The sequence below is a fragment of the Nyctereutes procyonoides genome, unplaced genomic scaffold (assembly GCF_905146905.1).
Source record: "Nyctereutes procyonoides isolate TBG_1078 unplaced genomic scaffold, NYPRO_anot_genome, whole genome shotgun sequence".
Lineage (NCBI taxonomy): Eukaryota > Metazoa > Chordata > Mammalia > Carnivora > Canidae > Nyctereutes > Nyctereutes procyonoides.
In genome coordinates this window covers 4818158-4831415 of record NW_026575144.1, presented here as the reverse complement: position 1 = coordinate 4831415, position 13258 = coordinate 4818158, and the positions used below count along the sequence as shown (strand labels likewise).

General features: G+C 31.9%; 1 protein-coding gene across 4 annotated transcripts in view; it reads right to left on the bottom strand.

Moving 5' to 3' along the window:
* Nucleotides 1-13258, bottom strand: part of RTKN2 (rhotekin 2) — a 78696-nt gene that overhangs the window by 52675 nt on the left and 12763 nt on the right. For all 4 annotated transcript variants that reach the window (XM_055308913.1, XM_055308911.1, XM_055308912.1 and 1 more), the window contains 2 exons: nucleotides 5794-5852; nucleotides 93-146 (listed from right to left, as the gene is read on the bottom strand). In XM_055308913.1, the coding sequence (XP_055164888.1) occupies nucleotides 93-146; nucleotides 5794-5852 (113 nt within the window). The remainder of the gene's footprint in view (nucleotides 1-92; nucleotides 147-5793; nucleotides 5853-13258) is intronic.

Genomic DNA, 13258 nt, shown 5'->3' with positions numbered 1-13258 from the left:
AATGTGGAAGCAGCTTTTTTCCCCCCAATAATCACAAATTTACTATATACTTTAAAGAAAACATTTCAAATATAAATTAAAATCGTACGTACGTTCCTTATTGCTGAAGTGATCAGAGTCTTTCCACATTAGTGGTATTCGAATATCTATGAAGAAAGCGAAAAAGAAATGACAGGTAATAATCTTGATAAGTTTCATTTCTTAGAGTGAAATGAACCTCTGAATTCCATAATGGATTCTGACTATTAAAGCCAATATAAAATTTATCATTTAAGTATTCTAACCCAGGCAATATTTTCTCAAAAATTGCCTAGACTAGGAATATAAAATCTATTAAGTTATTTAAATAATTTACCAAAAACTCTATGAACTATTATTCAACAAATTATTAAGTAAGGTCTGTAATAAGCTTATGCCACAACATTTTCATTTTGTGATTTATGTTTTTGAAATAGATGAAATTGTTGAATTTCTATTTGGGGTAAGCAGTAGCAACTAATGTAAATACATTTCAAAATCAGAAAATAATAGGTAGAAAGGACGTCAGGACTTCCACTCTGCAAACTTTAAAGATGAAGAAAAGTGACTTGTCTAAGATCATTGTTCATGACAAACAGATTACAAACTCTTTCCATTAAGAAGATTTAACTGGTCTAGGAAAGAATTTTCAGATCTTTATATATTCATGTTACAAACTACAGCATTTCCCTTAAGAAATAAAACTGAAAAGAGTAATACATTCCTTCTTTGAGACCAAGAAAAGGGTATATGTTTTAAAGGAGATAGAAACGTATTTTCTCTCATTCATATATTCTTCAAACTTTAAAATAATTGTTTTAATGATCTATTCTAGATGTTAATCTAGATCTTTGACACAGTCAAAATTTTTCCTTCATTATTCCCTTTAAATACGAGATTAACAATTTTCCTCTGATATTCTAATGGTATCTATATATTTTCTTTTTTTTTAAGATTTTATTTATTTATTCATGAGAGACACAGAGAGAGAGAGAGGCAGAGACATAGGCAGAGGGAGAAGCAGGCTCCATACAAGGAGCCTGATGCAGAACTCGATCCCTGGACCCCGGTATCACGCCCTGAGCCCAAGGCAGCTGCTCAACTGCTGAGCCACCCAGACATTCCAGTATCTATACATTTTCAAAGAGAATCAAAGTTCTACCAAGTAGATTAAGATGTATGAATTACAGCATAACACAATACAGTAGAAAGTTCAATGATAAAGTGAAATTAGTTTTATTTTTATTTTTTATTTTTTTGAAATTAGTTTTAATTACTCAGAATATAAATACTTTAAACCTTTATGAAAAAATTTTAAAGATATTTCCCTATTACACTTATGGCATTTAAATGCATATTTTCATACTGGTTAATTATGCCACTTTAAAATAATTACAAATCTTTATGAATATAAGCTTTTTGGCTACATTTATGTTTTGTTTCACTTTAAGTCCCATGATCTTGTCTAGATTTTCATTTGTTTAGAATCCTTTTTAAAGTTCATAGTGCCTATTTCTAATTTCCTTTCTAGAAAACCTTTATAATACTCCCTTGTCCCTACCCTACCCAACCAGTTAGGTATGTATGAGTGTCCTTCCACGGCTGCCTGAGCCATTTTGATGAAAAATATTACTTATTAGGCTCTCTCCATTTGCCAAGCTAAACACTTTATATACATCCAACCATAATTTTTAAAACATATTTACTAATTTAATAGCCAGCTGACAAGATTTGTTTAGATTTGCATTTTCCTAAGTAACAAGAAAAATGTTAAAACAGGTATTGCCATTTCAGTGAATATTTGTATCCATGATCCACTTTTCTTTTAACATACTGTTTATGCTCTGTACTTTTAAAAGTTAATTATTTAATCTATGTGAGAATTTTGGGTATATGAGATAAAAAAAATATGTTCTTCTTATAAAAATAATTGTTCCAGCTCCATTTATACATCTAATAGGCCTTCCCTTACTCATTGATTTAATGATTCAATGGATCTTTATCATATGTGACCTTCTGAGTAAGTATCTGTGCTTTGGGTATATGCTTTACAGATCTAATTGAATAATTTATCAGTTTTTGTCTCTCCTAATACCAATACCATACTATTATAACTACTGAATCTTTATAATATACTGTACCATTTGCTAGAAATATATCCTTCCAAAGCATGTTATTCTAAATTGCTAATTTCTTTATGCACATTTTAGAAATATACTGTCCAAATTCCCCCTCCAAAATGTTTTATTAGAATTCTATTATCCAAATTAATTTGTGAACTGGTAACTTTATAATATTCTGTCAATAGATACAGTACCATGATACAGTTATGTTTACATTTTTATTAAGGTTATTCTTGGGATATTTAATGTTTGTTTTTTGCTGTTTTTATTGTAAAAGAGATTTTTTGCCATATTTTCTAACTAGATATTGGTTTTGAGAGCAGCTTACCACTTTTTGTATTTTTATCTTGAATCTAGCCACTTATACTGAATTCTGTATTAGTTCAAATAGTGTTTCAATAAATTTCCTTAGATTTTCTAGGTCTGTAATCTATTATTTTAAAATAGTATTCAGTTTCTCTATTTCTTTTCAGTAGTTTCATCTCTCATTCTTGCTATTTTAGCTACAATTTTTAAAATTGTGTCAGTTATATTGATATAATAGATATTTTTACTTTGTTCTTGATTTTAATAGGATTGCTTTTATTGTTTTATAATTATGACTTGGCTGATACCCTGTCAAAGAGCCTACTTCTTGCTTGACCACAGTTGCTGATTCATCTCATTTCACAACTGTTCTTGTTCACAGCTGTTCTTGCCCTATTAGGGTAGTATTAACTATTTACACTGGCTTGGGAGGAACATGAACCCTGACTTCCTCTGCTATACACCAACAGCCCATGGGGTCAGTCTTGCCTTTTCCCATGCCTACCTATATCAAATTCTCAAGAGAAGGGACACATTTCTTATCTATTTCCAAGCTGGTCAGGTACTGTTCAGATGACAAAGGATGTATAACCTACCAACTATGATTTTTAATTCAGCTTCAAATAGTAGAAATTCCTTTCAAATTCCTGCAAATGGTTGACTCGGCTTTAGCTTACAGTGCTCTTTCTTTTGCCTCTTTTTATGTCTTCATTGACCCTTATATAATAAACTGAAAGAGACATGCATAATACAATGGCTAACTTGATGCTATCAACTCCTAAAAGTCTCTATCATTTTCAGAAGTAAAAATTGAGGCATTTTATGAATTGATTAGCCTTTAAAAACTGAATTAGTAGTCACTGAATAAGCTAAGTCAATTGCCACAGTACAATTATTTGATGTTTAGTAAGAATGATCAGATATGCCTGAATTATCTGTTTATTTTTAAAAGGATCTGGCCATGAGTGGTGAAGCTAGAAATGGAAAACCCTGGTATCACCTGTTAATCAATGTAATCTCAAAACATTATGAACCTTTGTTGCAAATACTCATATTGATCAATACAAAAGTCATCCTAATGTCAAAAGAAAATGGACTTATAAAAGTGAATTAGTTTTTAATTTTCTTTGTTTTTTTTGTTTACAAATACACAGAAAAGATATAATTAAGTCATAGCAAAGATGAAAAGAAATTACATATGTATCCCATTTTCTGAGACTTCCAGTTCCTTAAGTTAATTTAAAATTATCTTTTGGAAAGAAGGAACACATGCAGAAATAAGTTTAATTTCTACACTTGAATATTTGTGGTCAGGAAAATAGATTTTTTTCCTCTTACTTTAAATGCTTTTACTTAAGCACTCTTCTAAATGTGTGGTAAATATTAATATCATGAATTGCTGTAGCTAATAAACTATTATAAAATGTCAGTAGATGTTAACTCTATCATGTCATTTTAGTCTTCACAGCAATTTAACATATTTCACTTGTATACTTAGTGGCACTAAGTCAGAAACAAGAAATGGAGGATTATGTTTAAGTATTTTTAGAAAAATCTCCCTTAAAGATCTTAAATATTTTATTTATTCACGTTAAAATGTATTGAACATAGTGCACAACTACTATGTAAAAGTACTGTCTTTGGCATCAAAAGCATAAAAGAGGTATAAAATATGTTTTTTTCCAGTCTTATAACTGGAAAGATGAAAATATGAATATAAATAACTATAAAAAAAGCAACAGATTTTTTATAGTTCAGTTACTTTTCTGAAGAATTTTTTGCTGAGGGCAATTCCTATGATTTAGGACAATTACATATTATAAAATTCAAATCTATCCTTCCTGCATGAGAATTTTGTTTATCCATAAAGACATTTCTAAAAACCGTTCCTTGGGTGAGAGAGCCTGAAATGCAGCAGCATGTTCCCTGGAGCTAAGAGAACAAGGCTTCTGGCCAATGAAACAAGCTAGTTATTACTTAAGGGCTGATGGAGGTCTGTTGCTCCCAAAATGTACTGATAATATTTGTAAAAGGTAGATTACCTAACTAGTGTACACGAGTTAGCCTTGCGTTCATTTCACTCTGTGGCATCTCCAAGCCACCGTCTAGTTTCCTTAACAGTTTGGAGAAACTGAGACAACACAGCATAAGTGCCATCTAGTGGTAAAGGGTCGTCTATCTAGCATTAGGAATTCAAAGAAAGAAAACATCATTTCCAGCTGGAATGATAACAGGGAAGGCTTTATAGATGAGCAAACAGATCCTGAAGATAATATAGTTATTTCAAGAGCTAATTGGGTGTCAGAAGCGGCAGTGTATTGACAGAACTGGGAGAGAAATGTCTGACTAACACAGACCGTTTACACGCAGGAGTTGAGGACATGGCTAGAAAAACAGTTGGGTCAGTATGGAAAATTCTTGGGGGGGATAGTTTGTTTTTTATCCTATGGAAAACAAGAAGCAGTCATCTATCTATCCAATCAATACCCCTGAGCAACTACTATGTGTAAGCACTGTTCTGGCTTCAGGGTATACTGTGATGAACAAAACAAACAGAATTCCAACCCTCATGGAACCTCTAGCCTGGACAAACATTAGAAATATTATTGAAACTTCTGAGCAGAAAAGGAATGGAAGGTTAAAGATTTGAGTTTGCAGCCCAGCTAAACCACTTAATGGAAGTCATTTAACCTCTAAGTCTAGAAAAAGAACTATCCTACCTATTTCACAAAACTGCACTCAAGAGAAAACTGCATAATACATGTAATGTACATAAAAGTTTTCCCAAACTGTAAAATCTTACATAAACATACAGCAAATGATGAAAACAGTGTTTTAGGGATCCCTGGGTGGTGCAGCAGTTTAGCGCCTGCCTTTGGCCCAGGGCGTGATCCTGGGGACCGGGGATCGAATCACATGTCGGGCTCCCGATGCATGGAGCCTGCTTCTCCCTCTGCCTGTGTCTCTGCCTCTCTCTCCCTCTCTCTCTCTCATAAATAAATAAAAAAAATTAAAAAAAAAAGAAAAGTGTTTTAGAACAAATACATGCAAAATAAAATGGAGGAAAAAAACGGATGCAGGAAATTAAAACCCCACCAATTCTGGGGATCTCTGGGTGGCTCAGTGGCTTAGCACCTGCCTTCGGCCCAGGGTGTGACCCTGGAATCCTGGAATCGAGTCCCACATCAGGCTCCCTGCATGGAGCCTGTTTCTCCCTCTGCCTCTCTGTGTGTATTTCTCATGAATAAATAAATAAAAATCTTAAAAAAAAAAAAACTCCAACAACTCCAAGTAGGTACTTTAAAGAATTTATTCAGCAATATAAAACAATCCATCTATAGCATACCTGATATGGCAATCTTTCCTTTACATGCTGTTCGTTCTTTACTTTCAAAATTTACATCACTGTCAAAAGGAAAAAAACTAATGAAAACATGATCTTTTCTAAAGCAATATTTTAACAATCTTTCACAAATGCCTAAATATTAAAAACAGACACATATCCATGCATAATGACTTCCAGATAATATAAACTACTTCACTCAAACTTCACAATGTTTAGTCAACAGCTAGTTGCCTTTGAGAGAAATATATAGAGGAACTCTTTCATTTTTCATATAAGCTTTCCATCCCTGATGATTATATACTGGCTTACTGTACAATGAAAGCCTTCTGTGAACACTTATTTATAAGCAAGATGTACAAGATTTGTCCAGGTCCCAGGAAGTGTAATACCTTGGATTGCCATTTCATAAATCACATTTCTAGCTTACCAGATTATAGCTGCCAGAAAAAGCTAAAGAGCTTTCCAACCATGAACTTGCTGCTCAGGAGTACTTTATCCTTATAAAAATCTAACAAATATCAAACATTTGTTAAGTCCTATATATTTATATGCAGAAATATCATATAACACTTCTTTTTGAAATTCAAAAAAACTATATACTAAAACAATAACTCAGGCGCTAAAGGAAGGGGTGGCTCTGCAGGAAAAATAAAATATGGAGAGCAAAACATTATGAAAATAGAAAAAGTCTCAGGTAAAATTCTTAGTATATAAGACACTTCCAGATCTAACTTTAGAATATATTACCATAAAAACAATTCAAAATACTTATCTCCTGGTTAAGTAGAATCAATACCACCCTTGAATACTTTTCCAATATCCTATTTCCTAATAATCCCACATTAAAAATTAGTATTGCATTCCTGGAGCAATATTTCGCAGATTATTTTGCTTTGCACTTTTTTGGGGGGAGGGGGTCTCCACTTAATTTGGTTACCTAATTAACTACTGGCTAATTAGATACTTCAAATATATGATAAGATAAAAACTTTCCATTTGGATACTGTTTGATTCTAAGAGAGTTTTTGGAGAAAGACTGGTGGAATTTTGAAGTGTGACTAATTTTCAGAAGAGTATGACACCATCTCATTGCATTTCAGTAGGCATGTTAGAAAGATTATACAGTTATTCTTTATCATACATTAAAATTTAAAGATAAAATATCAGTCTACTTCTCTCATTCTCTTACTGGATTAAGCACATAAGCATTTTAAGTGAAATATACACCAAATGAACTGAAATAATACACTGATGTACTTAAGCAGATAAATTTACATAGGATATGTATATAGTATTTATACAACTACATATGAGGTATAACTAAAGTAATGTAGTAGACTTAAAGCCATAAATTTCTCAGGATCCTATCTAATTACTCTCTGGTCATATTAGTATTTAAGTTAAAAACAAGGAATTCACTAAGTACAAAATAAAAGTACTCATTATTTAAAAATGTTGCACTGAATCATAAATTTTAAAAGTCATGTTCAATATTTTATACGCAAGTTTAGTTTGTCATGTTGCAGAACATTAGCTTGATTATTCATCACAGAGTGAAAAGTTCAATTGAATAGCCTACTATAAGGCACACTAGAAATCAAACACAAATCTCAATTTCCCCAAAATGGTATAAGAAATACAATATACATACAGCCGGCTGGCATTTATAAGTTAATATTTCTAAAAACACCTTCTATATGAGCAATGCATAATACAAACTCTTAAAGTACTTATTTCAATGAAGAAATACAAGAAAGCTCTAATATAGTGAGTAATTTGAGCATTATGGAATAGGTCATAGATTATGCTAAAGTTGAGATCCATTAGGTATTACTAAATTGGATTAAACATGAGGTCTTAGCAGGTAAGAGAAATTCTGAAATATAAGAGCCACCAAAAGCAAACTTGCTGAATATCACCAAAAAATTAAAAAAAAAATCCCACCAAACTATTCACAAGGCAGAGTACAGCTTTCTTCTCTATAATTATAATTTACTTGCATAGGCATTTCTAGGGCCAGCCAACAGTTATTATATATAAATATTATCAAACTATAATATAAATCCATTTAATCATATAATTTTACAGAATAATTAAATCTCTTTTTAAAAAAATGAGAGACACACTGAAGTAATTCAGCCTCATTTTGCTGATGCCTGTATTATTTTCAATTCAAATAATTCTTCAAACTGTTATTTAGGGTGCTAAAATGTGATGTTTTTCTAATTAATCCAAATTGACAATAAAATTGTTAAACATTCTCTGTTTAATAATGTGCTACTGTAGCTAATAGTTTGCTACAGTGAAATAAATACTTGTTTGAAAATCTGCAATGTTAATGCCAATTCTAAATGCTACAATTAGAGAGCCAGCCTAAGGAAAAAGCAAATAACCACAAAATTATCCAAACAAGCACAGCTAAATAGTAGTATACCTTATTCTTATAAACCCAGTTTAGAGCATTATTTTTGTGAGACTTGTAAATGCTAATTTAAAGGACAGAGATAAAAGTACTGAAGGCAAACTTTCAATTTTGCTTTATTAATTTCTGCTTGTAGGTAAATAAAATGACCAACAGAGGGTGCCCATCAACCACTTTGTTGCTCAAAAATCCGTATTAAAATTGAGTAAGTACAGATTATCCTATTTTATATTACTCAATATGTGAATTTAAAATATCATTTATTTGCCAAAATTAACAAGGTACAATGAGAAATTGCACAATGATGAAAGTATTTTATATTTTCTTAATGAAGTACTAAAAGAATTCTAACTAGGATTCCATTATTTGGAAGCAGGTTATAAAATCCTTCACTTCTTATGCAAATAAGTGAAAACTAAAACATTCAGCAGTGCTTAATGTGGAATTTTAAACATCTTAAATTATGTGGTATAAAATTAATAACTCCATAAGTATCTTAAATTGGGAAGACATTTCTATTTCAAACCTTGACATAATAAACTCAACAGACACCAAATAATATAAAGTTTAAAAAATATAATCAATTCTTTAATATACCATATTTTGTTGTAGAAATACCAGGAGTATGCAATTTTTACTTGCCATCTGTACTTTTTCTTATTTCAGTTTATTAGTATATAAGCAATAAATCAGGCAACTGGATTATGAGAAACTGGTTAGTGTGGCATTATGAAAATCACAATTATGTTGAATGATATACATACTTAGGTGCTACAAATGACTTTGACTAATAATGTTTTTACAAAATCAAAGTATTTCAGAAGTTAAGACAAGAGATACATTGGCAGATTGCCATAGGAGAGACTATTATTACTAGAATGAATGTAAGCTCTAGAAGCATAGGGATTTTTGTTGTTGTTGTTCACTGCAGAATCACCAGTACGTGGTATATAGCTCAGCACCTTAAAGACACTCAATAAATGTTTAGTGAATAATGAATGAAATGAAATTATGTGCCCATTTTGATGGAGCATGGAGTATTTAGTAGATTCAGACTAAATCTTAGGTTTGACTCTTACCATTGTGAACTAGTTCTGCTGAAGAGTTACTTTTAACTTCTTAGCCTAAGCATCATCATCTGTAAAATAGAAGAAATATCTACCTAGCTTATAGGTACTGAATGAAATAATTTTTTAAACGTATTCTATGTCATTCTTAGAAACATATGTAATCCTTATATTTGTGTTCTTATATTTTTGGCCTCAGTATTTAACTTGGAGCTTATGTAGAAGAGGGACTAAAATATTTGTTAAAGTGATCAGAGTATGACTTCCTAGTTCTTGTAAGATAATGGTCACTAAATCTGAATTTCTTCAGGTATCTTACAAAAGCTTTCAGATCAACAAGGAAAGCAAATAAAATCAGCTATCGTCCACACTTACAGCATAACTAGAAAACAGAGACTAAAACAAACTTCAATTTACATGTAAGTGGGAAAATTGGCAACTAAAACCATCAAGGCCAGCTCCTGGAAGTCAGGTGCCCATTGCAAAACACAATATCAACTTGTGATCTCTCTCCTAGAAGAAAAGACAATGGACACAAGACCTGATGGATACCATAGCACTGGTTCCTAGGAAGTTGAAAGGAAGGCAGTCTAAAAAGAATTCTGGTTCAGAAGCTGTTAGTCTTATGAAAAGAGACACAATGAAAGAGGTATCCTTTGAAGGTCTGCTCATGAAAACGAAGAAGAAGAAGAGGAAGGAGAAGGAAGAGGAAGCAATTGAAGTTAAAAGCCTCAAGAAATAAAATAGTATCAAAAAATTGGGAAACCAACTAACCAACATCCCAAAGACATCATTTATTAAAGAAACTGCTCTTTATAGTTCCAATAGAAAACACAATTAGACAAAACCAAACAAACAAGCAAGAAAGCCCCTCTACCTACCCATCATCACTTGGCCCAGGAAAACTCTACATCCTGTATATTTGAACCAGGGACCAAACAAAAAAAAAAAGGGGGGGGAGACCCAAACATCCATAGAAATCTACTATAAAATGAAAGCAGGAGTCAAACTGCTTCAGCTAATAAAAATACTCCATCAACCACTCTCCAAATATATATATAGTAACAAACATGATACTCTAAAATGAATTAAGTGCAGTTAAATAAGCTATTACAAATATGAAAGAAGTGAGGAATCTGAAATCTAAAGTTGCAGACTAGTAAAGAACAAATGAAAGGCAAATATGAAAAAAAATGAGAGGTAAAGACAGGAAATAAATTAGAAAAAGGAAAATAAAATAATTTCTGAAATGAAGAGTAAAATACAAAGTGTCCAAGGATGAAGACATAAAACTGAAAGTACATTAAGGGACATAGTGGATGAGAATGAGAAGAGCCAAAAAAACAAAAATGAGATAAAGATTTTTTTTAAAACATCAAAGAGAAAGTGATAGACATAGAAGACAGGCAAAGAAGATCCAACTTATATGTAATTGGAGTCCTTAAATACTAAAAACAAAATAATGAGACACTAAATGCTTTATTCTAGAGGCTTTAACTCCAGGAAAAGTGTCTGAAAATAGAAGAATTGAATCTACATATTACAAGAGTTTTAAGTAAGCCAAAGTGCTCAGCCCTTCAACATACTCCAATAAAATTATCAGACTTTTAGTGAAAACTATTTTCAGCCTCTAGACAAGAAGACCAAGTCACTTACAAAAGAAAGAATATTCGACATTAGAATTTTTGTGTTTTAAGTACGAACACTAAAGAAAGCATTCTAAACATAAAAGAATGTGAAGAAAGCTATACTCACATTGAGAAATCTACTAGATCATAACCTTTCTCCAAACAAGAGATGATTTTGGAAAAGTACAAAAAGGTAGTGAACATTATACATATTTAATAGATCAAAGACTAAAACAAAAGAGAGACACAAGACCAAGATTAGCACGTAAATATTATCTTCTCAACCAAAGGAGAACACAGCCTGGAAAATAATAACAACCAAAATAAAATAGAAAGCTAGAGAAGGAAAATATGGGAAAATAAGTTCACTGATCTTCCCAGAAATGATAAGTGAAGACAAAATAATGTCATTAAAAGTAGAAAAAAACAAAATAGTAAAAGCCTAAGTAAGGGGAAAAAAGAAGCTAAAGTCATTATAAAGTTACCAGTGTATAGGTTTTTTTTTTTTTTTTTTTTTTTTTTTTAATATAAAGTTCTAGGGCAACCCTGGTGGCTTAGCGGTTTAGCACCGCTTGCAGCCTGGGGTGTGATCCTGGAGACCCAGGATCGAGTCCCGTGTTGGGTTCCCTGCGTGGAGCCTGCTTCTCCCTCTGCCTGTCTCTCTCTCTCTCTCTCTCTATGAATAAATAAAAAATCTTTAATAAATAAATAAATATGAAGTTCTAGTAACTACTATAACCAATAAAACTCTTAAATTTAAAAAAAATTAAAAAGAACAAATAGATCAAATACTAAAACATAAATCACAATTATAATACACATAAATCAACATAACATAAAAGAAAGTGACAAAGCCAAAACCAAATATTTCTGTAATATAAATGTAAATAGGCTTAACCCCCCCCCCCCCCCCTAGGATTTTCAGATATGCTCATAATGTAAAACCCAACTCTGGGATGAACACAGGAAACTTACCTCCAACAAAGTGATTCATAAAGACTAAAATAAAGAGATGGGCAAAGAAAAAGCAAACAAATGCAAACACTAAGAAATGCCCAGCATTAGGATTTTGTTAACAGGCAATCCCAGAATCTAAAAGCACTATGAGACAATAGCAACAAAAGGGCACTTTATAATACTAAAGGATGCAATTAGCAACCTGTATGTAACCAGTGCTAAGACATCAAGTATTTCATAAAACAGAAAGTACCACATATACAAGGGGTGACCGAAAAATCTTAGTAACAAAAATCTCAACCTATCTTTCAGTCCAAGACAGTTTAACTGGTCAAAAAATAAGCAAGGCTATAGAAGACTTGAAAAACAGTAACATATGTTTTTGAACATATATATTAAACTTTTTATCATGGTAAAAAGAAATATAACTTTAAAAGCCCCTGGGAGTTATGAAAATTGACTATTTAAGTCAGAAAGAAAATTACAAAATATTCCTTAAAGTTGAAAAAAATGTTTGATCAGACAAAAAATGAATTCCTCTTTTGGTAATGACTGAGTACCCCATATTAGAAAAACTCTCCCTCTCCATCTTCTGTTTCCCACAGAAAACAACATAAAATCTGGAAAAACTACTTTAAAAACAACTACCTGAAAGGACGAGCAAGCAACCAAAAGCAAGAAGAAATTAGAGAAGAGTCAATACTACAAGGGAGTGGCACCATGGTATAGTCATACAAGGGAATACTCCTTTTCAATAAAAAGGAGCAAATCACTAGTTACATAATGAATCTCAAAAGTATTATGTTGAAGGCAAAAGCAGGGTATATCCTAGACAGTTCCATCTATTTTAGTTCTGGAACAGGCAAAACCTATGGTGGTAAAAAAAAAAAAAAAAATCAGTTCACAATGCTTGCCACATAAGAGTGGAAGGTAGAGGTAGGTGCTACTAATTGAGAGTTGGAGAAACAGGACATATCCAAGAAGATAATTTATTCCAAGGGTTAAAAAAAAGGCAAATTCAAATTGAAACAATAGATGACTCTGTTTAGGAGACTGATAACATAACCATTCAGAAAGAAAAAGATCATTTTAAGTAACTTTTAATCATGGTCTCCTGTCTATCCACAGGATGTATAGGATGTTTGCATGATATAGACACACACTCACACAAAGAGAACTTTCTTTGAATCGCATCACAAAAAGTAAGATGAATTGACAGATGAATGGAAGGATGAATTTAGAATGAAGCAAATGTAGTTAAAATATTAATTGGAGAATCTAGGTGGTGGGTTTGAGTCTTCTTTGTACAACCCAATCCTTTCAAACTTTTCGTAAGCAAGAAAATTTTCGTAATTTCTGAATGTCAGAAAAGACCTGCAAAGAAATCCTGA